We start from the raw sequence: 23,582 nt of genomic DNA on the forward strand, positions 1-23,582 counted from the left end.
CTAACATTTAATTCATAATAATATTCAGGGCATATGTCCCAGTTCATCCCTGTTTAATTCATGAAGTCACGTGACTGACAGCAGAAATTCTGCCTTTCTGCATTCTGCTCTTTTCCTTATTTCACTTACTATGTCCTTTGTCTCCTCTCTTTCCTAGCCCAATCTATTCCACCTCGTCTCTCAGACAGTCCTTTATTTACAAGTCTGCCCACCAGGGCAGGTCAAACTCCCTATTTCTTCTCCTACAAAACTGCAGAGTCTTAAGTCCAGTAGCTTCCATTTATGCTCCTTTGCTCTCTATAGTTTATGCAGTTGAGGTGTGATACTCATTTTCATTGCAGAGCACTAGAATAAAAGGGTGCTTCTGAAAAGAAATGCATCTTCATTAGCCTTAGGCCAAGAATATAAAATCCAAAATACATCACTGTCAGTGGAAAGGCTTCTGGCTGTTTCTGAGGCTTTGGCAAGGCTGTGAGAGATCTTTAGGGAGGAAAGAGCATAGGAGTGGGCCTCAGATTTCTCTCCTCAAAGATTCTGGATTTTCAATGGGCCAGTTCTATTAAGAAGTTTAAAAATACTGATTTAAACAGAATAAAAAGAGAAATTCAATAATATATTTGCTGTATTTCCCACTACCACCACTGATAACATTGGCTTCTTTTTTCTTTCCAGTCTCAGTGCCTCTCATGAGGTGATGCAGATAAGTACAAGCATATAGTGTCTAAATTAAGTTCCTTACTTGCCTGTGCCCCATTCATAGCCCACCAAAGACAGCAGAAGTTAAAACATCTTACTCAGTGGAGCATGGAGGATGTAAATGACTAGTGGAAGGTCACACTAGGGGTGTAAGCAGTCACAAAATTACCTTGGCATTTTTCCCCAGGTCAATAAAAGTTGGACTTCAAAAAAAGTAATGAAGAAAAGGTCAGACAGGTTGTTTCCTTGTTTATGAACTGATTCTAAGACTTAATTTCTCAAGGCACAGTCAAACTTCCAGCACCAGTAATGCAGACTGCTGCTTCTGTCAGTTCTGTAGTATGACAGCCACCATCAACACCAAAGTCATTTTTCTTTGTTCCTGGAGCATTAACAATGCAGCATATTCCCAGCAGATGGTCTGGCAGGCAAGGTGGTGGGAAGGATTTCTGTAATGCCTTTATCTAGCAATGACCCTATGAGGGAAGCAATTAAAACCTTTGCTGTATTCTCTGGAGCTAGGAGAGCTTGTTTGGAACCACATGAACGCCCCTTCCTAGATATCTGTAATGCTATAGGGATGACAGTTTCCTACTTAAAAATGTAGCATGAATTACTTGTGAGATGTTACGTGTCGAGCCTCTAACTGCTAAGAAGAATATAAAGAAAATGATGACCGAGGAAAAAAGAAACATTAGAGATCCTCTCCAAAGTGTCAGAGAAGGACTTTGAGAAGGTGTGCATGAACTTACAAGTTCCCTGATTTCCATGGGCTTCTCAAAAAAGTTGAAAGAGGAGGTGAAGAAGAAAATGGAGGTTGAGGTTGGTGGCACTGTCTGCTTTCAGGACAGTTTAAATGTTCATTTCATTTCATACTTTTGTTTTTCTGTCCACAGTGACTAACTGTCCTTTGCATAAAAGTGCATAAAATGGCCTACAACGTCTGTCACAGCACCCAAGACTCTTGACAGAAATAAAAGACCTCAAAAAACAGCCTACATCCAAAAAGAAAGCTGTGGAAGAAAGCAGTTCCACATCCCAGATAGGATACACATCTACAATTTTTTGCAGCAGGACTTTTGAAGGTAGATTTTTAAAGGAGCATGAAAGAATTGTGCCAAATCTCAACAAGGTAGAAATGTCTTAAGAACCTCTCTGTCAATTATGTCTGTAGGAAGATCTCTCACTACAGATTAAATTCATATCAAATCAGGTTCTTGGTGTTAATGTTGCATCCTGATAGTCTAGCCAAGGTCTTCAATCCAGTATTCCTTAGGATAAACAATGAATTAAATAATTAAATGTTAATGAAATAACCCAAATACGAATATTGCAGACATGATCTTATTCAGAGAAATGACTGTTGTATTACACGTGTTCAAATGCCCTTGACCAGAGTAACCCGCAACGTACAGGATGCCTCTCAGATGATTGGGTATGCATTTAGCTATACTGGAGACTCATTCTCTAACAGGCTGACTTGCCTGGGGCAAAGCTGCACTTGCTGACGATGGTTTGTTGATTTCCTACCAAAAAGGAGACCGAGGCTGGACTTCGTTCACTGTGCTACCCCCTGCTGGCTTTAGGTGTCTTTTAAGCAGCACTGTGTGTCCTGCCTGCTGTGTCCACTACACAAAAAGAACGTGTTCAAAGGTACAGGCATTCTGCTTATTATGGGGCAAAGCCTTTGTGTTCCCTGTATTCCCTGAGAAAAATACGAAGCAGATGGATAAGAAAAATATGCTGTGCATTACCAACATGAATGAAAAATACCTGGGTGTCCACAATTTTCTTGAGGCTGGAAAGAAACTCTGTAATATTCAGAGCGATAGGTGATGTTTGTAATGGGATATGGGAGGTTCTGTGTACAAAGATGACATCTGCAGAAAAAAATGTGAAGGTCAAAACTGGTGGGCCAAACTGTGACCTGCTTTCTTTTCTTATACATCCTTGTAACGATCATGATTCATTGGTCTTTTTAGGCTCAAAAAGAAATCTAACATTGTTCAAGTCATAGACCAACCTGCAATTAGCAGAGCACCCATGTGAAAACACCTTTCATGAGATAGCAGACTTCAGTTTGAAGCCTAGTTATTACACATAATAAGCCAAATTCTCCGCCGACGTAAGTGTGGTAGGGGTGTGAGTCACTACTGAGTTTGGACCAGTTTTAGTGGAAAAAATGGGAATGATAAAGTGCACCTTGACACTTGGTAAAAGTGATGCTGCCTACCTTCCTTACCTTTTACTGCAGTTGGTCCATCTTTTAAAGATAAGCTTTGCCAGAAGTACCATTCTTTAAGTGTAATACTTATCTTTTTCAGTGGCAGGGCTTGGACACAGAGTATTTGGTAGCGTTTGCCTTACTTAAGCCTTAGCAACCCCGTGCCAGATACTGCAGCACCCTTGACAGATCATGCAGAAAGATAGCAGTCCTCTTTCTGCTTACCAGTTGGTTCCAGGTATGCCAAATGGTTCCAGGTATCTTATCTGCAGCTGCCTGAAGCCATTGACTTTACAATGACCTAGAGTCAGGAAAGGGAAAAAACAAACAAACAAACAAAAAACAGAACTGAGACAGAAGAACTGAACAGAAAAATAATGTGTCTGTTGGAATTTGGTTTTGTAAGATTACATGAAATTTCTGTTGAACATTGAGCTATTTTGCTTAACTTCTACTGAAGTTTAAGGAATTAATTGATCTTTTTGCTGCCATTTATGAAAGAAATCAAACTGACTTCACTGAAGTCTCACTATTTAGTGTAGGAAATCCATGGTCAGGAACTAGGCAAAACAAAATGGGTATTTGTCTTTTTGGTATTTTAACAGGTGAGCTCCTAACATTCCTAACAGAACCAAAAGGGCTGAAAGAAAGGCTGACAACAGCGTTTGTAATCTGCCTGCCAAACAAAATACCAAAATTCACCTGGAAGTTCAATGGGCAAGAGTTGAACCAAGATGATAAGTATGAGGGCATTCTACTGATGATGGATTGGTCCACAATTAGGTCCAGTGGCCCTAGAGCACTTGTTGTTGAGACTGAAGATCTTGTGCAGAAAGCTCCCCTCTTCATTAATCATAAGTAACACAAGGTAAGCATCTTTGGGCTGTGGGTGAATCTAACACAATATGAGCAAGGTTTGAGATGCAAAATCCATAGAGCTAAAGTGCAAAGCCCCAGAACTTGGGCTCAGAGAACTGAAAGCTGCAGTGTTATACAGCTGGTCTGTAGATGGGCAAGCAGAGAAGCATCAGGGCCTCTTTCACCCTGGAAGTAAAGTCCCAAGCCTGGAATCTCCTGTGTAGGAGCCTGGCTGTATCCTGCAAAAGCAAAGCCACCTGTTCTGATCTATAAGGTATTTGCTGATACGTGCCATTTCTTGTTGCCAATCCTCTCCCCTTTGCTAGGAGTTAAAATTCAGTTCATCAGTGAACCTGAGAAGCACCCAAGATGAAAAAGGAAAAAACCTGCCTGGAGCATGTGCTGACTTCCAAAGATGTCACCCTGAAGGGGATGAAGAATGAATGGGTGATTGAGAAGCCTCTTAAGTACACCAAAAATCATGAAGGAAAGAGAGCAGAGCTTATTATTAATGCTGCTGGGCTGAGTGATTCAAGAGATTGCACAGGCATTGATTGCTGTGCAAGACAGTGACCCTAATGAGCGGTACATCAGTGGCAGTCTAACTGAAGAAGGTAAGTGTGATTGGCTCGAGAGGAAGAGGAACAGTAGCCTTTGCACTGTTCTTCATTGCAGAGTAGTAGTGCTGCTTTGCTGTAACAGCTAGGAAACTGGTGTGAGATAACGCTGCTCTGCAGTCTGTTTATTGTTTAATGTGGAATAAGCCATTAGTCTGTGCTTTGTCTTGGTTGCATGAAGGTAATAATTAAGGATTTCCCTTTGCTGTACAAAGTGGTAGATGCATAAAAGAGTAAATCTTCCTTTTAAGTCCTTGCACGTGCCACCTAAACCAGCCTAGTAAAATATGATGTTTTTTATTTTAGCCAGGATTGTCATAATGAATTCTCATCCTGATTCTTTGAAGTGACCCATGGGATGTTTGACTGCAGTCTGCTGAAGACCAGCAGCACAATGTGAGGCTATTGGTATAGTGAATATTTAATATCACATTACAGGCAGCTGACAGAGGTTGCAAAATCATCAGCTCTTGTACTCGTGGGGGACTTCAACTTCCCTGACATACCCTGGAAGCACAACACAGCCCTGAGAAAGCAGTCTAGGAGGTTTCTGGAGAGCGTGGAAGATAGCTTCCTGACACAGCTGGTTAGTGAGCCTACCAGGGGAGGTGCCCCGCTAGACCTTCTCTTCACAAACAGAGAAGGACTGGTGGAGGATGTGATCGTCGGGAGCTGTCTCGGGCAGAGTGACCACGCAATGGTGGAGTTCACTATTCTTGGCGAGGCCAGGAAGGGGACCAGTAAAACCGCTGTATTGGACTTTCGGAGGGCTGACTTTGAACTGCTCAGGACACTGGTTGGTGGAGTCCCTTGGGAGGCGGTTCTGAAGGGCAGAGGGGTCCAGGAAGGCTGGGCGATCTTCAAGAGGGAAGTCTTCATGGCACAGGAACGGTCTGTACCCACGTGCCCAAAGATGAGCTGGCGGGGAAGAAGACCGGCCTGGCTCAACAGAGAATTGTGGCTTGATCTTAGGAGGAAAAAGAGGGTTTATAAGCTTTGGAAAAGTGGGCAGGCCACTAAGGAGGACTTTAAAGAAGTAGCGAGGCTGTGCAGGGACAAAATTAGGAAGGCCAAAGCTCATCTGGAGCTCAATCTGGCTACTGCCGTTAAAGATAACAAAAAATGTTTCTATAAATACATCAACACAAAAAGGAGGACTAAGGAGAATCTCCATCCTTTACTGGATGCGGGGGGAAACTTAGTTACAAGAGATGAGGAAAAGGCGGAGGTGCTCAATGCCTTCTTTGCCTCAGTCTTTAGCGGCAATACCGGATGTTCTCTGGATACCCAGTACCCTGAGCTGGTGGAAGGGGATGGGGAACAGGATGTGGCCCTCATTATCCATGAAGAACTGGTTGGTGACCTGCTACGGCACTTAGATGTGCACAAGTCGATGGGGCCGGATGGGATCCACCCAAGGGTACTGAGGGAACTGGCAGAGGAGCTGGCCAAGCCACTGTCCATCATTTATCAACAGTCCTGGCTATCGGGGGAGGTCCCAATCGACTGGCGGCTAGCAAACGTGACGCCCATCTACAAGAAGGGCCGGAGGGCAGACCCGGGAAACTACAGGCCTGTCAGTTTGACCTCAGTGCCAGGAAAGCTCATGGAGCAGATCCTCCTGAGAGTCATCATGCAGCACTTGAAGGGGAAGCAGGCGATCAGGCCCAGTCAGCATGGCTTTATGAAAGGCAGGTCATGCCTGACGAACCTGATCTCCTTCTATGACAGAGTGACGCGCTGGGTGGATGAGGGAAAGGCTGTGGATGTGGTCTACCTTGACTTCAGCAAGGCTTTTGACACTGTTTCCCACAGCATTCTCCTCAAGAAACTGGCTGCTCTTGGCTTGGACTGGCGCACGCTTCGTTGGGTTAGAAACTGGCTGGATAGCCGGGCCCAAAGAGTCGTGGTGAATGGAGCCAAGTCCAGTTGGAGGCCAGTCACTAGTGGCGTCCCCCAGGGCTCGGTGCTGGGGCCGGTCCTCTTTAATATCTTCATCGATGATCTGGACGAGGGCATCGAGTGCACCCTCAGTAAGTTCGCAGATGACACCAAGTTAGGTGCGTGTGTCGATCTGCTTGAGGGTAGGAAAGCTCTGCAGGAGGATCTGGATAGGCTGCACCGATGGGCTGAGGTCAACTGCATGAAGTTTAACAAGGCCAAGTGCCGGGTCCTGCACCTGGGGCGCAATAACCCCAAGCAGAGCTACAGACTGGGAGAGGAATGGTTGGAAAGCTGCCAGGCAGAGAAGGACCTGGGAGTGATGGTTGATAGTCGGCTGAATATGAGCCAGCAGTGTGCTCAGGTGGCCAAGAAGGCCAACGGCATCCTGGCTTGTATTAGGAACAGCGTGACCAGCAGGGCTAGGGAGGTGATCGTCCCCCTGTACTCAGCTCTGGTGAGGCCGCACCTCGAGTACTGTGTTCAGTTTTGGGCCCCTCGCTACAAGAAGGACATCGAGGTGCTTGAGCGGGTGCAGAGAAGGGCGACGAAGCTGGTGAGGGGCCTGGAGAACAAGTCCTACGAGGAGCGGCTGAGGGAGCTGGGCTTGTTCAGCCTGGAGAAGAGGAGGCTCAGGGGTGACCTTATCGCTCTTTTTAGGTACCTCAAGGGAGGCTGTAGCGAGGTGGGGGTTGGCCTGTTCTCCCACGTGCCTGGTGACAGGACGAGGGGGAATGGGTTTAAGTTGAGCCAGGGGAGTTTTAGGTTAGATGTTAGGAAGAACTTCTTCACTGAAAGGGTTGTGAGGCACTGGAACAGGCTGCCCAGGGAAGTGGTGGAGTCACCATCCCTGGAAGTCTTCAAAAGACGTTTAGATGTAGAGCTTAGGGATATGGTTTAGTGGAGGGCTGTTAGCGTTAGGTTGGAGGTTGGACTCGATGACCTTGAGGTCTCTTCCAACCTAGGAAATTCTGTGATTCTGTGATTCTGTGATTTGTTTTGTGATTTAATTTTGCAGTAGCGTTATTGATGCTGTAAGCTTTTATCTATGATCCTTCTATAAGGACACATGGCTGTTAAAAGTGGAAGGTTGGCAAGCTTAGCCTCATGCTCTTGGCATAAACCAAAGGAGAATTTCAAAGCTCTTCTTCACAGTCTGGATTTCGGTGTCTGCTAGTATTTGAGATTATTTCTGTTAGCTGTGGATCAGTTTTGAGTATGCCCAGATACCTTCCACGAAAAGTGAAGCATTTTAAGACTATTTTAAAATAAACTGCTTGAAAGGCCAATAAAATGATATTAGCGTATCCTTCACAAGTTCAGAAACACCTGACTATTCAGTTGGCAGGATGGTATTAATGAAACCTCAGGGGCCAAAAGCAGCTCAGATGTGAAGTCAGGCAGATTTTAGGCAGTTTGTTCATGTGGAAGATTGATCTGTCCTAGTGCCCACCCCTGACAGCTGTCACTGTGAGGGTGGTATCTTCCTAATAGCTAGGCATTTTCTGCATCAGATGATGCCCCACAAATGCTAGTTTGACTTGGTGCACAGACTTAGGTAGAGGTAACACTACTAATAGTTTTTTGGCCAAGCATGTCTCATTCTGTTTTCCCAAAACAGGCCAGAAGAAAGGAGTGGTCTCCCAGTGGCATCCACAGCACTGGGCTTTCCAGGTGTGCAGCTTCATGAGGAGTCTAGGGCCAAGGTTGAGCATGGCTGTTGATGGTAATGGGCAGAGAAACCCTGGCTTCTGGAAAATGGGTACCAGGCCTGGTATGTGAGTGCCCATCAGGATGGCCTGAAGGGACAGGGTTGGGGCAGGGGCCTTCTCTGACCTCTCCTCTGGAGAAGAAACCACTTCTGTGGTACAGGTAACCTGGAAAGCTGCGGCTGGGCCACCTCTCTATGCAGTGGTTCTAGGGGCTCCTACCATCCTGTGCGCAATGGAATTGCAGTCTGGTCTCTTAGTTACAGACTTACACTTCCCTGTGCAGAGTTCAGGTTCAGCTACAAATATTCTCTAGGTAGTAGCAGAAATGTTCATCTGGTTTGAAAGTTCCTCTGGATCAGCTAAGGGTCCAGAGCAGTGCCAAGAGGCTGTTTTCTGCTTTGGCTTTTGGGCTCCTAGAGCTGTATCCCTCTAGTGGATACCCAGAAAGAAGGGCAAAAACTAATTAACAAGAGTCTTTCTTTACCCCCCTTTCTTCCCTTGACATCCAATTCACCAAGCAGAGATAACAGCTTTCATTCTGAGGGCCTGTCCATTTTGTTATGAGGTCTCCATGCTGTAAATACCTCCTTGGTGTTTTAAATGCTCAGTCCACTCTGAGTAGGACTCAGTCTGTTCTGCTCATGTGCTTCTACTGGCATTTCTTCCAGGTGCTTTTGCTGCTGTGAGGGGTGTATGTGTGATATTCTTGTTCTAACTGGGGATCCTGCCAAACTCTGTGTCATCCTGAATGATGAGAAGGTGGAAGGAGTGTGGTTCAAGGATGGCAAGTAGGTAAAATACCCCTGGTGTTGTCAGTATAAAGAAAAACTGCAAAACTCTTATGGGAAGTTCTCTGGTATAGCTACTGTGGGATTTGGCTTGATTTTGGTAAGGGGCCTTTAACTAAGGACAAACAGATGGACAGAGCAGACAAGAACTGATCTGACCCTTCCCAGTCTCCTGCAGCCTTGCTCTTAGTAAGTTTTGGCTTGGGATCTTGGCTTTTTTTTTTTTTTTTTTTTAATTTTCCTTCCCGGTTTCCTGTACAGATGCTTTCATGTTTGTTAACCCATTTTCTCAGCCTGTATACTTGCATTCATTCGCACAAGGCTGGTTTCTCACCACCCACCCTTCTCCCTCACCCAGTCTCAGATTTTCAGTGTAATCAGTAAGCATATCCTTTGCATGCTAATGCTCACCCTTCGTTGCATGCCATGTGGGGCTTTTGAAGGCAGATTTGTAGATCCCCCTGTCCACATAACACTGAATTCATTCTGTCCATACATCACAGAGCATTTTGCTAGAGAAGGAGTTAGAAATCCTGACCCCTTAGTTGTGTTAGAGGAGGAAACTCTGATCAGAGGATTCAGGGACAAGGTCAGAGATGGTGTTTATTGCAATGTGGGTTGTTTTGTGCCTCAATATGCTTGTCAGATTATAGCTGTGAGAGGGATCTAGACAGTGTAGTGGGGAGCCATCTGCAAGCTCATCACTGACAGGCTGGGAGAGAAGCAAGAAGAGAGGTACACATTCAGACAAGGGACAGAGCAATAGTTGCCATTGCAGGTAGTCACCCCCTCTCCTTACTGCTGTTCAGAAGGCATACAACAGTGCTTGCAGAACTGATGCTTCACCAGGTACTTTAACCCGGGCCTGTACCATTTGACAGGCTTATCTGTCTGCATGAGCAAAACAGCTTCTTTCTGCTTCTTTGTTAGCTGAGGGGATAAAATTGAACAGTCGTACTGGTTGATTATAAGTGACTAAGCAAAGGTTTCTGTATTTATAAATCTGATCGAGAACGTTGGCCTCAACCTTTGCTTCAAGCGTTGTTGTCATGAGCAACAAGAAAAACACCTTTTCTGAAATTACATACAAATACGTGTATTACTCAGCTCTTGGCAGCCAGATGGCGCCAGATGGACTTTCAGACTCGTCTGCAGCGTGGAAATGAGCCTCTGTTTGCTGAATCAAGGCGAGGTGGGCAGATATCGCTGCCCAGGCAGCGGGACAAATGTAGCAGTAAGGATGCTTTGTCTGCAGCACCAAATATAGATTTATCGAACCTGTGTGCAGTAAAAGCTCATCCAAGCTGTGGTTATAAGGAGGGCTGACTTCCTGCTTTCAGAACTATTCTAGTCTGCATTTTATGACAATTTCAGCAGAAGATTGTCCTTTGTAAACCATATGCATAAGACAGTAGAAAAAAATACCACCAGAAATATTTAGGAACTTGGTTATTTTTCTTTACTGCATACATATCATCCTTGGCATTTTCCCATATTACTCTAACAATTGACAGAGTATTTCGTTTACAAGCTGTAAATTTGGATTCCATGATCTTTGTCGTGATCATAGCTATCTAAATGTAGCCTTAGGGAAGACTAGAACAAAGGGCTTCTTCTTTTACCTTCAAAACTTAGAAACTGCCTGGAATCAGATCTCCAGGCCCTAAGGAAGTGGGGAACTTTGGGGACTTGATATTTCCCAGAGCTTCCTCTTTCTCTGCTGAGCTGAACAACTGAAGGAGATCAGCCAGCTCCCTGAACAACAAACAATTACTTAAATTACTTAAATGAAAACACACTGAAAATTTTGCACATCCCTGAAGACTGATGAAATACAGGATTCTTACATTAAAAACATCAAGGAGTGTATGAGGGGCCAAGCTCTGGACCATCTTTGTTGGGAATTTGCAGACACAGGAAAAATGTCAAACTGTATTTGCAGCTGCAGCTTTCAATTGTCTTCTGTTCTTTCCAGATTCTCCTGTTATTGAAGAACCCATCCTTGAGCTTTTTGCTGCACGTTACGAAGACTGAGCATACTGCAAACATCAAGGTGCCTTTCAAGGCAAAGTCTTGCCTTGTGCAGAGTCACATGGTGCAGAGATGGTGTTGAGGTGATAGAGAAAGAGGTGATGGAGAAAACTAGTAACTAGGTTACAACCAAAAAGTGTTCAAGAGAAGACAGTAGAGCCTTTGTGCTGAATCTGAAAAAAATGTCTATGGCTCGGCTTCTGTCAGTCTTTACCTCGGAATGGTTGGTAGATCCCACATCTTTTTATAGCAGGCTGGTCACTGGTACATATGTTGGGTTGTAGACACTGAATTCAGATTTCCTTAAAAAAAAAAAAAAAACTTGCAGTGGGGCAGACTGAGTTACCAAATCAGTTCACTTTTGCTGGAATCAGTAGAACTACCCTGATTTACACCATGAAAGGATATGACCCTCTAAATAATAGCTCTCCATGTCACTCTGTTCAGCTGCTCATACTGCAGACAAACCAAAACCCTCACAGGGGACAGTAAAGTTCCTGGAATACACAGGGAAAATGCATTATATTGAGACGAAAAGCACCAAAAGGCAATGGCAGAAAGCAGGTGACTCACTTCACCATCAAGAAGAAGATGGGCTGGGGAAAAAATCTTGAATCCAAGTAAGGATGGTGGAAAGTAAATTCACCACATTCACTATGGGTGGAGAAAGAAAGAGCCTACCAATTCAGAATATGTGGACTGAATTCTGAGGGCCTCACTGAGCCCCTTAAAACAGAAGTTTTTGCTGGATCAGCCTATTGGTAAGTATTTGATCATCTCAGGACAGCTGTTTTAAGGTGGTTTCACTATCCTGTTTCCCATCATTTTTGTTCTCTTCCTTCTTGCCAATCCCCAAAAGAATGCTGTCCTTGTGCCTCAGGGGATATTCCAAGGTCAGGAGCTTAGAAGCTGTTTCGTGCCTGGGCTAATAGCCAGGATCAAGCAAATAGCCAGGTCTTTTGACTACAAGTGTCTGTGGACTTAGAAACCCATCAGTATGGACTGGCCACAAGAGAGGACTGACTAACACACTGTTCTAGTGTCAGTTACATAAGCTTAGTAGAATACAGCAGAAATGAAAAGTGGCTTTCTCTGGAAAAATATTGTGGGGGAGGAGAGAAGATAATTTAAAAGGGAATGCTTAAAAACATTTTGTTTTGCAGCCAAGAAAGAAAATATGTCAGCCAAAACCTAACTTGGTTAGACAACACTGTTGAACTATGTTCTAGGAGTTATAGTTTGGGTACCTCTTGTGCCCATTTTCCTTTACAGACTGGGATCCTCGGAGAAGCTGTACCTCCCAAGATTTGCAGCCCCCTTTCCTCAGGATCAGAGTATATCATAGATGCCAGAGTAGAAACAATGAGTCTGGCCTATTGAAGCATTTCAGAAAGACAGAAAAACTCCAAATTAAAGTAATATACATCAGTTCTCACCTAAAACTCTGCATTTTTTTCGTTTTTATTTAAATTACCTATGGATTAGAGAAGGCATTTCTTGACTGTCTTGCAGCAAGCTGCAGAAAGAGCTCATTTTTTGAATATGTGCAACCATTGAAATGTTTCAACCATTTCAAACGATAAAGGGAAGTGGATAGCAAAGTAAGAGGCTTTAGAAAAAGGTTGTGGCCATGAATAAACCTAAACATATAAGTTAGCCTCCTTCACTTCTTACTGTACGTATTTATGTATGTGTACATAGATGCACACAATTTGGAATCCACAAATTCTGTCTGTGCTGCACTAAATTGATTTTTCTCTGTTTAGAGCCTTCAAGATAGATGTCTCAGCTTCAAGTTGTAGATGTCAGGAAAGAAGCTGTCGCCATCACCTGGAGCTCCACAGCCCACGTTGGAGGCTTTCCAGTGGAAGGCAACATCATAGAAAGAAAGAAGAAAGGCAGCAATCTTTGGGTCCCAGTCACTGAAGAGCCAGTCCAAGGTCAGACCAAGATTACTATGTTTTATGTAGCCAGAGGAAAAGCTAGAGATTAATCAACCAAATGTCGTCATGGCATCTAGCTAGATGTATATCTTGACATACACTGTTCAAAGTGAGATCCGCTTTTCAACTCTCAAACAGAAATAGCTGGATACCCACAAGCAGCAATGAGATGGCAAAACCACTGAAAGTCACACCCATGGATTTGGGTGCCTGATTTGGCTACCCAGATTTGGCTGTTTTTCCCTGACTGTTTTTCCCTGACTTAGACCAGAACTGAATTAAACAAATGATTGATTTTGTTGTATCCATCAGAATGCAACCATATGATCAATGCTTAGCACAGCTTGCATAACACATGGGAGTGTTCCTATCAGCAGCAGCATCTGACTAACGAGACTTATGCTTTTCCTTTTCTGCTAATATTTTGGTACTTTCTTGGATTCTTTCCTCTGTCTCATTCAAAATGTTGGACCTTCATATTAATTAAGTTATGATCAATCATGCTACCCAAAAATATCTCCCTTAAAGTCACAACATTACTCATGGTAAATAATGGAAACACTTTATGATAGATTATTCAGTTTCAGAGGCGCTTTTCTCTCTCTTTTTTTTTTTTTTTTTAATTGAATAATAGTTTAGCCTTGCTTAAAGGCTGGACTATGAAAGGCTTGTCCAATCTGAGTCTGTTACTTCATAGGAAGTCCCACTAAAGTCAGTGGGATAAGATATAAGATATTTTTCCCCACCGTGTATGATTATACCAGGCGCTATAGACCATAACATAGTAGAAAGCATTATAATGGCAAATTATGCATCTCTCTCCATAATATCTTAGAGATTCTATCTCCTTCTTCTGGACCTTAGCGAGAGATGTAAAAATGGACCCCTGGAGATCTGAAGGCTAGATTTAATTAAGGGGCTCCCTTGACCCCTAAGTTCATGTTGTTCTCCAGCAGTCTGTGAGCTGAAATTTCCTCTTGCTTTTTTCTCAGTCCAAAATCAATTAGAAAAAAATAAGTGACCACTCAGGAACACTTTCATAGGTGACAGTTGTGTAATTGCAACATTTGTCTCTCCAGGTACCGTATTCAAAATGGATGGTTTTCTGAAGGATATAGGATGAATTCTATGTGATAGATACCAACCATGCAGATCCTGGACTTCCTAGCACACCCTCAACCTGTTGTTGCAAAGAATCCCCTCAATATATTTCTTCTAGCATTTATCATCTGGTTCCTAAACATGTATGTTATAACTAGACCTATGCATTTATGACTGAAGTCTGAGGGAATGTGGCAAACTTCAGCGTGGATTGATGTAATGAATTGAATTGTGTCTTGCAGAATTTATGAAAGTTGCAATATCTAAAACAATATCTATTTTCAAGAATGACTATTAACTGGGGTGCTGTAATCCTTGGCACATAAACTTGAACATTAACAGTATCTTGCAAGCCAGTAAGCAAATTCACTTGTCTGAGCAATTCAGATAGCACCTAACCACTTGACATAGGACTGTAAGAGGAGATTTATTAAATAAGAACAGAGACAAAGCAGTCAAAACAATAAAAAGACAGGTTTTAGGAAATATAGTACAGATCTCATCAATTAGCTAGCAAGAGACAGAAACAATGCATTGACCTTTAATGAATAGATACCTCTCCCAAATATACATGTATGTGGAGAATGAGTGGTGGTCAGTGCTCTTAAAATGTGTCCTTTCCAAGTTGAATTCAGATGGTCCCATGTCAAACACTGTGAGGACTTCTAAATGACCAGCTGTGGAACAGGGCTGTATGTATGTGCATTCATTTTAGAAACTGCATAATCTCATTGGACAGAATTTGCTCCATGTTTACTAAAGCTGCTTTCACTCTAGGTTTGACATCTTGTAATAGGAGCAGCTCTATGTTCACATACGCAAGTGTAGGCCTGCAGGTACAGTGATCTGTCACAGCTCTCCTGCTGTCATGGAGCCTCTAGAACTCATGAATGGCCTCCACAAGGTGAATTTGTCCAGCTCCAGCATGTTGTTAACCTGGCTGGAGCTAAATCAGGGAGCTGTGCCATCAAGATACGTACTAGAGGATGTGAACTGAGGACCAAGGAAAGGACAAAATACACCAAGATGCATATCTCTACTACCATTTAACCCTGTGGGAGGCTTGCAGCAGAAACAAATCCTTGTTCTGAATCCAAGTCATGGAAGAAGCAATGGAATTACTTCGACAAAGAAGGAATTCTAGCAATGCCAGCTCCAGGTAAGACCTGCAGTATCTGTCCAGATCAAATTCCCATCTCTCACTTGTTACTTTCTTACATTTTCCAACTGTACATCATTTTTGTAAAGGGTTATCAAATTCATCTTGCACAAAGGAGCATTGTGCAAGAAGCTCTGCTGCTTTTTGCTGTATTTTCAGGGTGCTGGGAGGAAACAGAGGCCTGCACAACCTGTGCAGTCAGTCAAATTAAAAGCATTCTGTGATCATGGCTAGCACTGAGCTGTCCCATGAATGGGTATGTCAGGTATAATGGCAGTTGTTTATTCTACCACTGACCTCTCACACTGAGCATGTGATTACAATTGATTGTCCAATTTGTGTCATGGATACTGTAGTTTGAGTATCATTTAGGTGGGTAAGTATGACAGCAAATCAACTGTCATGTTTGAAATGCCAGTTAGTTTTAAATACAGTGGTACTGAGACAAGATTATAGTTCTTTCAGGTGATGGGTTTGAACGGGATGAGCAGTCAGGTGCTAGCATGCTAAAGATAAAATAGTATTATCAGAGGTTATGCTTCAGAGACACTAATTATGTCTTGAGAATGAAAATTTTGTAACATTTCCTGAAATCCCTAGCCAGCTTACTATTCAAGGTAGCAAAATATTTAAATCCTTATTGTTTAGGACTTGGGAGTTCTTGATTATTAATTATGAAAATCAGACTTATTATGCCTATGATATTCTCAAGTGATAAAGCACGATGCTGTCTGCTCTAAGCAGCACTTATGCCAGCAAGAAAAGGTGTATGATTTGTAAGTCATGTTGTATAACACTGATTTCTGCAGAGTAGAAGGATGTTCATACTTGACTAAGGAAATCTCAGGAGACAACATCTGGGTGACCAAAAAAGTTCCTCTCAGTCTCCACTTTGGAACTATATAAACAGTCTGTGAAGCATGGCTTTGTAACACATCTCCAAAGAGAGAAACACCAAAAAATCTCAGAGGGACTGCAGGCTCCAAACAAACTTCTCTGGTACAGAATGGCAACATGTAATACTGTACCAAAGAGTATGACAAGTTCTATTAGAAACAGATGTACAAAATTGTTTGTGACAGGAGGTGGACAATAAAATTATCTAATGAGGCATTAAAGCTGCCTCTTTTTTTTGTTTGTTTGTTCTCATTCATTTTTTACATGAACTATTTTTAAATGTTCTACCTTCCTCACCTAAAATTGGTGTGAATAGGTGCTTATTACTAAGATGTTTGCTGAGGCATTAATGTCTCTCTTCTTGTGGTACAGGTATTAAGAAAATAGCTGGCATCATTGCTCTCAGCCCACTGCAACCCTTACACTAACTGCCTTCTGCTGAAACAGTTCAAAGGTTACTTCTTCCTGTCTCAGTCATTCACTTCTTGGGGCTTGAGTCAACAGACTGAAGAACGGCTTCACTCTTCTGTGCAGTCTTTCATTTTTTTAATCTTTTAGTACCTCTTTCTGTCTTGCGTTTTTCTTCTCTACCCTCATAGGTTTGATCTGACTGTGAGGTTGGAGAGCCACAGGGTGGTTTGTTCTGGGAGGGCAGGGTGCATTCATACATCTTTGCCCGTAAGATTCTGTGTTATGTCCTGTCACAAGAGAAATCCTGCACTTAGAGTTTTCTTTGGCATGCAGTGAAATACAGCTGCAGGGTTATGGAGGCTGCAGTTATCTTTTGGCCTTTTGTCATATGAGCTGTCACTTTGATTTAAAAGAGGATGACTGTTGGAGAAAACTAATAACAGTGCTTTAGGTTCATCAAGTCCCGCATAACTGCTCACTATTTTTCTGGCAAGTTCTTTTTTATAAGCCTCCCTGATGGTGGTTAGGGTAGAGGGACTTCTGTGCACGCAAGTTTGTCAGCTGCATTATCCAGCCCTCTGCAGCAGGACTGACAGTGTTCAGCAAACCATAAAGCATGGAGGAAGCTCTCTGGTTTATCAGCAGAAGCAGAATTTTTCAAGCATGCAACTACAGTTTGCACAAACTGAAGTTAAATCATTCTTGATTAAACCTTGAGTGACCTAGGGGGAGCAATTCGGTTATAAAGGCAAAGCTTGAGGTCCACATACTGTCCTTTCTGAGGTATTACTTTTCACATGGATGTTGAGCTCATATCTGGAGAGGTTAAAGACAATGTCTTTGCTGTCCTATTTTTAAGCCTAGATGTCTGTGCAAGCAGTGGCTCTGTGGTACCTTGCAGAATCGGCACCCGTGTAAGAATGCATCTCTCAATTTAAATTGTACAAATTTATCTCTATCATCAGCTATTGTCCCTTAGCTTTCAAGGCAAGCAAATGGATTAACTGTAGCGTGAGGTTTATGTGGCATCTCCCAAGTCAAGCCAGCTGTCTGCCTTGTTCCCAAGCTCAGCCTTTGCACTAGCTCAAAGTCAGAGCCAGCTAACTGACACAAACGTGGGAGTGGTGCAGTTCAGACCCAAGCAATAAGGAAGGTACTGAGCTTTCCTCACTGTGACCAATGTGGAGGGAAAGGATGAAGTAGTATTGCTCCAGATATCCCTAAATGCTACCCTGTTTCTCATTCTGTGTTTGATTGGGCACATGCCCATAATAGCCCTAACGCAGCAGTGTCTATCCCCTTGGCAATCTGATGAGATTATTTCCATTGCAAGTGGGTGCAGCCCAGTGTAGGCAGACTAGCTTGCTCCTTGAAGAGGCTTCCATTACTGTAACAATCTGCTGGGGATTAAGGGACCTTTGCACTGTGTTTTTACGTCTCTTCACAAGAGAGCGTTTTTTAAAATTAACAAGCTTATTTTTTCATCAGAAGGGAATTACACAGGGCAAACTGCTACTCGGGTTCCTCAAGCTAAAAGAAATTAAGGAAGAAAGTATTTTATACACACACAGACTTTGGAAGGGAGGAGTTGAAGTGAATTTTTATTTTCCCAGAAAAGGACGCAGGGAGGGTCCCAAGTAGAAGAAACCAATACTTAAACATGCAAACTAATTTTTAGTTTTCCTCTGACCTGCCACAGCTGGCTGAGAAAGTCCCAGAAACTGTGACTCTGATACAGAACTGCCACCCAGATAAAGATGAGGAAGACAACTAACAGACTCATGGTATGCTGAAACATGATGTCAGTACTGCCACATGGTTCACAACTGCAGAAAAGGTCTACAGCAACAAGCACTGTCTGACCCTTGAGCTTCAATGGAGCTGTGATACATCTGCAAAGACAAAGGTAAGCATAAACATTCATGACAGTGCTGGAGGAAGAAGGGTGCTTTTGTATTCATGACTGTGGACTAAACTCAGTATTCCTCTTTGACTTTGGGCATACCACTAACGGGTTCTCCACCTCAGCTCCCCACCTGGGCAGTGGGCTTAAGATTACATTTCCTTCTATTCCATCCATTTGATAGCAGTCTTCTCAAGACCAGGCCACCTTTTACTATGTGCATGTGTCGCACATTACATAGTAGTTCCTACAGATGTTGATTAAATTAAAATTCAAGACAATAGGGCCTGTCCATGTACAGGGACAGTGGTGATGTCATGTCTTGACATAGCAGAATACTGGCTTCACAAGTCATTTGTCTTGGAGTATATTTCCTGTCTGACCAGGATTTGTTTCCTAAATGAAAATGATTCATTAAAAAAAAAAAATCTGTCATGGGTAGGAGATTGCATGACAGTCTGTCCAGGCCAGGAGCTATACAAGTCCCTAAAAGTATGTTAGATGTGCTTTTAGCACTCTCACTAGTCACCATCAGGTAAATCCTTCTTCCTTTGTTCAGTTGTTACCTGCTCAGGCCTAATCAGTAATAAGGATGTTTCATTAGCAGTAGTCACAAAAAAAAAAAAAAAAAAAAAAAAACTGAACACACCCCAGTTCATCAAATCAAAATGGTAAGTGATTTTTCTGCCCGGTCTGGGGAAAAGCAGTATGCAGGTACTTGGAGTAGTGAGATCCAAGCCCAATTTTTTCTATCTGGCCTGTTACTATTTTGTTTATTAAAACAGAGATATAATACAAGCAAACTATATATTAACATGTGTCACCAGACTATACATACGTTTCTACGAAGCCTGTCCACATGCTTCTACAAGTCTTCTAATCCCATTAAGAGCAATGGGCAATACATTCAAGTAACAGTATTAGTAATACACTAAAATGAGTAATAGAGTGTCAGCTTATCTTTATTTAATGATCAGCCTTTCTTGATCCATGCAACTAGACCATACGTACATTGCTTCAGTTACATGAGCAGCTGAGGAAAAGCATCTGCACTTTGGTGGCTGTAGTCATTTTCTTCTATGGAATTTCTGTAGGCCTGGATCTTACTCCAGGCCTGGAAATAACTTGAATAGCTTCTGTGTATGAGTGAGTATAAAAGAGTAATAAATAGGAGAAAGCTAGGTTGGTTGTGCCTTGTGATACATTCCCTTGGTAACAGCCTGCCTGTCTTCAGGCAGGACAGCAGGACACAAGCAGATGTGAACTGATTTCTTATTCATCATTATAAACGGTGAGTCACTGGGTTCATCTGCACAAGCCTGAGAGATGGTAGAAAAAAATCTGAAGGAGAAAGAAGGAGAGAGAGCTGTTGCTTGAGAATGAGGTCTCATAGGAGAATTTTACCCTACAGTGTTATATTTAGGATGCAGGAGATTTGATGGGACCCTACACCAATGCAAAAGGAGATGATGCAGACTTCAGAAAATGTGTTTAGATAGAGGCTGAAAATGGAAGATTTACAGTGGACACTGGAAATTAAATTGCCCATGCAGATCCCCATGATTCCCCCAGAGCATTGTGTAGGCTATTAATGCCTCAGAGCAATGCCAGCAGAGCAATATCCCTTCCTTTCCAAGATCACCTGGTTTGGTTTATAATTGGGTGTAATTTAATCATGCATTCCTAAAGCACCTTAGGAGCCAAATATCCCAAAGCACTTTACAATTTAATGACATTAACAAGAGAAAGCATCAATATATTCCCATGGAGCAAAAACCCGACACCTTATTTACAGACTGAGAAACAAAGAAATTAATTGCTTGCCTACAGTTGCACAGCAGGTTAATGGGAGAATGAGGTTTCTGATTCCTTCCTTTCTTGCTTTTCAGTTTATTTGTTTACATGGGTAATAGGTACACTGGTCAGATGCTGAGGGTAACGCAGCATATTGCTCATTTCTATTCCTCCCTGAGTTTTCCCTCATGGGGAAAGAAGGCCCAGGGCATGAACTCTCATACCCAAGCTCTTTGGATTTGTACTTATGCAGGGGAAGATGCTGTCCTGATGGTGCTGTGTGTATGTGTCTGTATGTTTGTGTGTTCAACCAACAGTGCAGTGCAAAGCAGCCCAAGGTGTCTATGTCCTTGGCAGAACATTTTGACTTCACGATGGAGGAGTGTCCTAGGAAGGACTGACTGGCATTATGCTCCTCACTGACCAACCACACCATGAGTCGAGGCAGAGTCTGCACCATAAACTGTGCTTTCATCAACAACCCCCATCCAGGAGTGACCTGTACAAGGACAAGATTAGCATCACATGTAAGTCCAAGTTGTGATTCAGCTCAACAAGCAGCATCTGCCTACGAAGGATCCCAACAGCCTGCAGCTATAAGTTGACCATCTCTGGTAAGTCAAATTTGAAGCTGCTGTGCTTCACTGGGCATGATTTCCTTCAGATTGGGTAACCAGTAGGTTTATGTCTTTGAGTATAGTTTGTACTCTGCAGTTGTCCAAGGCAAGTTGTCTTACTGAGATTGGCAGCGTGGATCATGCTTCTCTGGTCAATTTGGCTCTTGTGCCTGCCCATGGAGGAAGCAATAGCCCCATAGGTACTGCAGCTAATGCTGCAAGGATGATAGTATTTCTAAGAACTTATCTTCATATGCAAAAACCAGCCTAACTGATGTTGACTTCCTCTGAAGATTTGCCTTCAGTTGTCTGAAGCCGTATTGGTTCCCTTAAAATGGCATATTTTGGCTAACAAGTCTCATGAATTCCTTAAATGTCTCAAAAGTAAATATGGCTATTTCTCAGTATGTAACCAGACCTGCCCTGCACCTATGGCAATACATAACACCTCCAGCCAGTCAACTGATGTATTCTGACAGTAGCTTTGTGCTTTTTTTTTTTTTTTTTTTTTTTTTTTTTTTTACAAATACCACAGAGACTGCACTGGTTAGATCTGTCCTCTTCCTTTGTGTAATAGCAGGATTTTGCCAACATTGTATAAAAGCTAGTAAACATTTCCAAGAGACAATTAATGAATTAATTAAAAACAGACATTTATGTCCCCCTCTCCCTTCCCTGCTTTTTTCTGTGTCAGAAGTTCCCACCTAGTGAAGTTTTAAATCAGGTTGTAACACAGCAAACCTGGTTCCAGCTGGCTCACATTGGTCCTGTGCTTCCACGTGCATACAGTGAGGGTTTGCTAACATTAATGCACAATCCACACACGGCTTCCCCATGTCATGGCACCCAAACTTGCAGCTTGCAGACTGGTCTTACAATATGTACAGCAGTGCCTTGAAACTGCTATGTCCTGTGAGTTTCAGCAGCCCCTGGTGAGCTCACTCTACTTACGATTAACTAGGGAGCCATTAAGGTTAAGCATGGAGAGCAAGAATTCTCCATCCTTTTGTCAGACATGAAACTGTTTTCTCCATTTTCCCTTTCTAGAGAAAAGGCCCTGGTCCCTCAGTACCTGTTGTTGTTCTTTTAAAAGGAACGAGACACTGTCAGGCACAGCTTGAAATGAAACTGATACAGCACCAATAATGATGGGGCTATATTTGGAAAGATCTTTTACGGTTATTTTTGTCTGTGATCATTGCTTCTGGACAGCCTGCTAACAACGACTGAGCACACACATGCACACCCCCACATCCCCCTGAAGGTTCTGTTCTCCCTGCCAATGCAGAAGTAGCTCAGTGTGGGTCAGCAGAGGGAAAGGATGTGCATGCTGGGTTTCCTGCTCTGATTTTCAAGCACTCATCTGTCTTTCTGTGTAGGATACATATGACACTTCTTTCCCTGAAGCCAGCCACCACATGCCTAAAAGACCGAGAACCGTTCTTTATTGTTTTTTAAGACATCCTGGTGTTACTGATTCTCATGTTTCTCAGGTTCCCTTATACACTCCTCCCCAAAGCCACAGTTTGAAGCCATATCGATCAGCTGGAGGATAGTTTCCTAGTCCCCAAAAGCAGTGAAAGCTCTTCCTGGCCAGGCATCATCAGCCAGGCCGCGAGGAGAACCCTGGCAGTGCTGCTCACCCGGCCTCAGGGAGGGCAGGCAGGCCTGAGGGGCAGAACAGTTTTGTATCCCTCTGGAAATCTAATTGCTGGGTAGGACATACCTTCTGCCTTCCCACATACAGCTTGTTGAGGTGAGCACTGCTACAATAGGAACATGACTCTTCAAAGCTATTCCGAGCAGCCTATTTGTAAGCAGAGTTAGCTAAGGAGCAGGGCTTGCAAAAGCACTGTGTGGGTGAGGTGCTAATTTATATTCAGATTTCTTAATGGCCCCTTAGGAGGGGGTGAGATTTCAGAGGCTCTGATATCTTATTTCTGGGGCCTCCTGAGGCTCCTCCTTGCCCTGACCTGGGCAGTCACTGGGAAGGTCTCTGTCCTGCTAGGGGTCTTTGCAGCTGAGTGAGATGGGGAGAGCAGATCTCAGAATAAGAGATAAGGAACTGCGAAACTGACTTTAGGAGATCAGAATTTCACTCCAAATTGAACTTAATTGCGGGCTTATTTTAGATCTGAGGAACTATATTCTCACTGATTTTAGTTCTGGAGGAGGGGTAGTTACTGCTTGGAGATGGGTGCTGTAGGCTGGGGCACAGCGTACCTGCTTTGGGGACTCCAGCTGTGAAAGTACTCTTTGTTAGGCTGGGAGCTTCTTTCGACCAGGACTCGGGAGACTTTCTTTAGGGGTTTCAATGGTCTTTACTTGGTCACAGGTGGACTGAAAGGGAAGGGAGTAAGAAATGATCTAAGGGGTGAGCAAACCTGGGGATTCTGAATAGCTGGGCTGGAGACTCGGCTGCTGGTTTCTGTGCTGATTCCATGGGAGCTAAACCTTTGTTTCTCAAAACTGTCTCCTCTTTTGTGTATGTTCTTCTGTCTCTCTTCTTTTAGGAAGAGCACTTGCATTCCTCTGCTTAGCATGTTTTCAGTTTTAGTCTTTTTGTAGTATTTGCCAAATCACATAGTGCATCATTACACCTCTGAACACGCATCAACATCTTTCCTGCAGTTATAGCTCAGAAGGAGGGAATCTTGTTTTCCATACCAGGGTACAGGGGACACAAAGCCTGTTAGACCCAAAGTGAATTTTTCAAAAACAGTGATGAACTGAACAAGGGGAATTGAGAAGTGAAATGAGAATGAAAATGGGAACTCTCCAAACTCAAAGTACCACTTCCTATGAAAATTGTAACCAGTTGCTTTTAGCCGGTGCTTTGTGAGATTTGCACTCAAAACGTAGGGGGTTTTGCGGTGATTACAGCACTTCT

The 23,582-nt window shown here is 43.1% G+C and overlaps 2 protein-coding genes across 2 annotated transcripts in view; both read left to right on the forward strand.

The window, feature by feature from the left end:
* PTPN5 (protein tyrosine phosphatase non-receptor type 5) overlaps window positions 1–4,243 on the forward strand; it is a gene marked incomplete at its 5' end in the record, with an annotated part of 97,232 nt that extends 92,989 nt beyond the window's left edge. Inside the window, 3 exons of the transcript XR_014693448.1 lie at window positions 1,593–1,781; window positions 3,526–3,788; window positions 4,105–4,243. The remainder of the gene's footprint in view (window positions 1–1,592; window positions 1,782–3,525; window positions 3,789–4,104) is intronic.
* Window positions 1–23,582, forward strand: part of IGSF22 (immunoglobulin superfamily member 22) — a gene marked incomplete at its 5' end in the record, with an annotated part of 81,673 nt that overhangs the window by 3,208 nt on the left and 54,883 nt on the right. Inside the window, 20 exon segments of the mRNA XM_084520314.1 lie at window positions 1,378–1,444; window positions 1,446–1,475; window positions 1,477–1,518; window positions 4,105–4,158; window positions 4,160–4,349; window positions 8,106–8,208; window positions 8,717–8,836; window positions 9,958–10,123; window positions 10,812–10,906; window positions 10,908–10,981; window positions 11,315–11,376; window positions 11,378–11,461; window positions 11,464–11,478; window positions 11,482–11,522; window positions 11,524–11,617; window positions 11,619–11,628; window positions 12,664–12,807; window positions 17,162–17,292; window positions 18,156–18,284; window positions 20,433–20,689. Of these exon segments, the coding sequence (XP_084376440.1) occupies window positions 1,378–1,444; window positions 1,446–1,475; window positions 1,477–1,518; window positions 4,105–4,158; window positions 4,160–4,349; window positions 8,106–8,208; window positions 8,717–8,836; window positions 9,958–10,123; window positions 10,812–10,906; window positions 10,908–10,981; window positions 11,315–11,376; window positions 11,378–11,461; window positions 11,464–11,478; window positions 11,482–11,522; window positions 11,524–11,617; window positions 11,619–11,628; window positions 12,664–12,807; window positions 17,162–17,292; window positions 18,156–18,284; window positions 20,433–20,498 (1,717 nt within the window). The 3' untranslated portion in view covers window positions 20,499–20,689.

The sequence above is a fragment of the Aythya ferina genome (assembly GCF_964211825.1).
Source record: "Aythya ferina genome assembly, chromosome: 5".
NCBI lineage: Eukaryota > Metazoa > Chordata > Aves > Anseriformes > Anatidae > Aythya > Aythya ferina.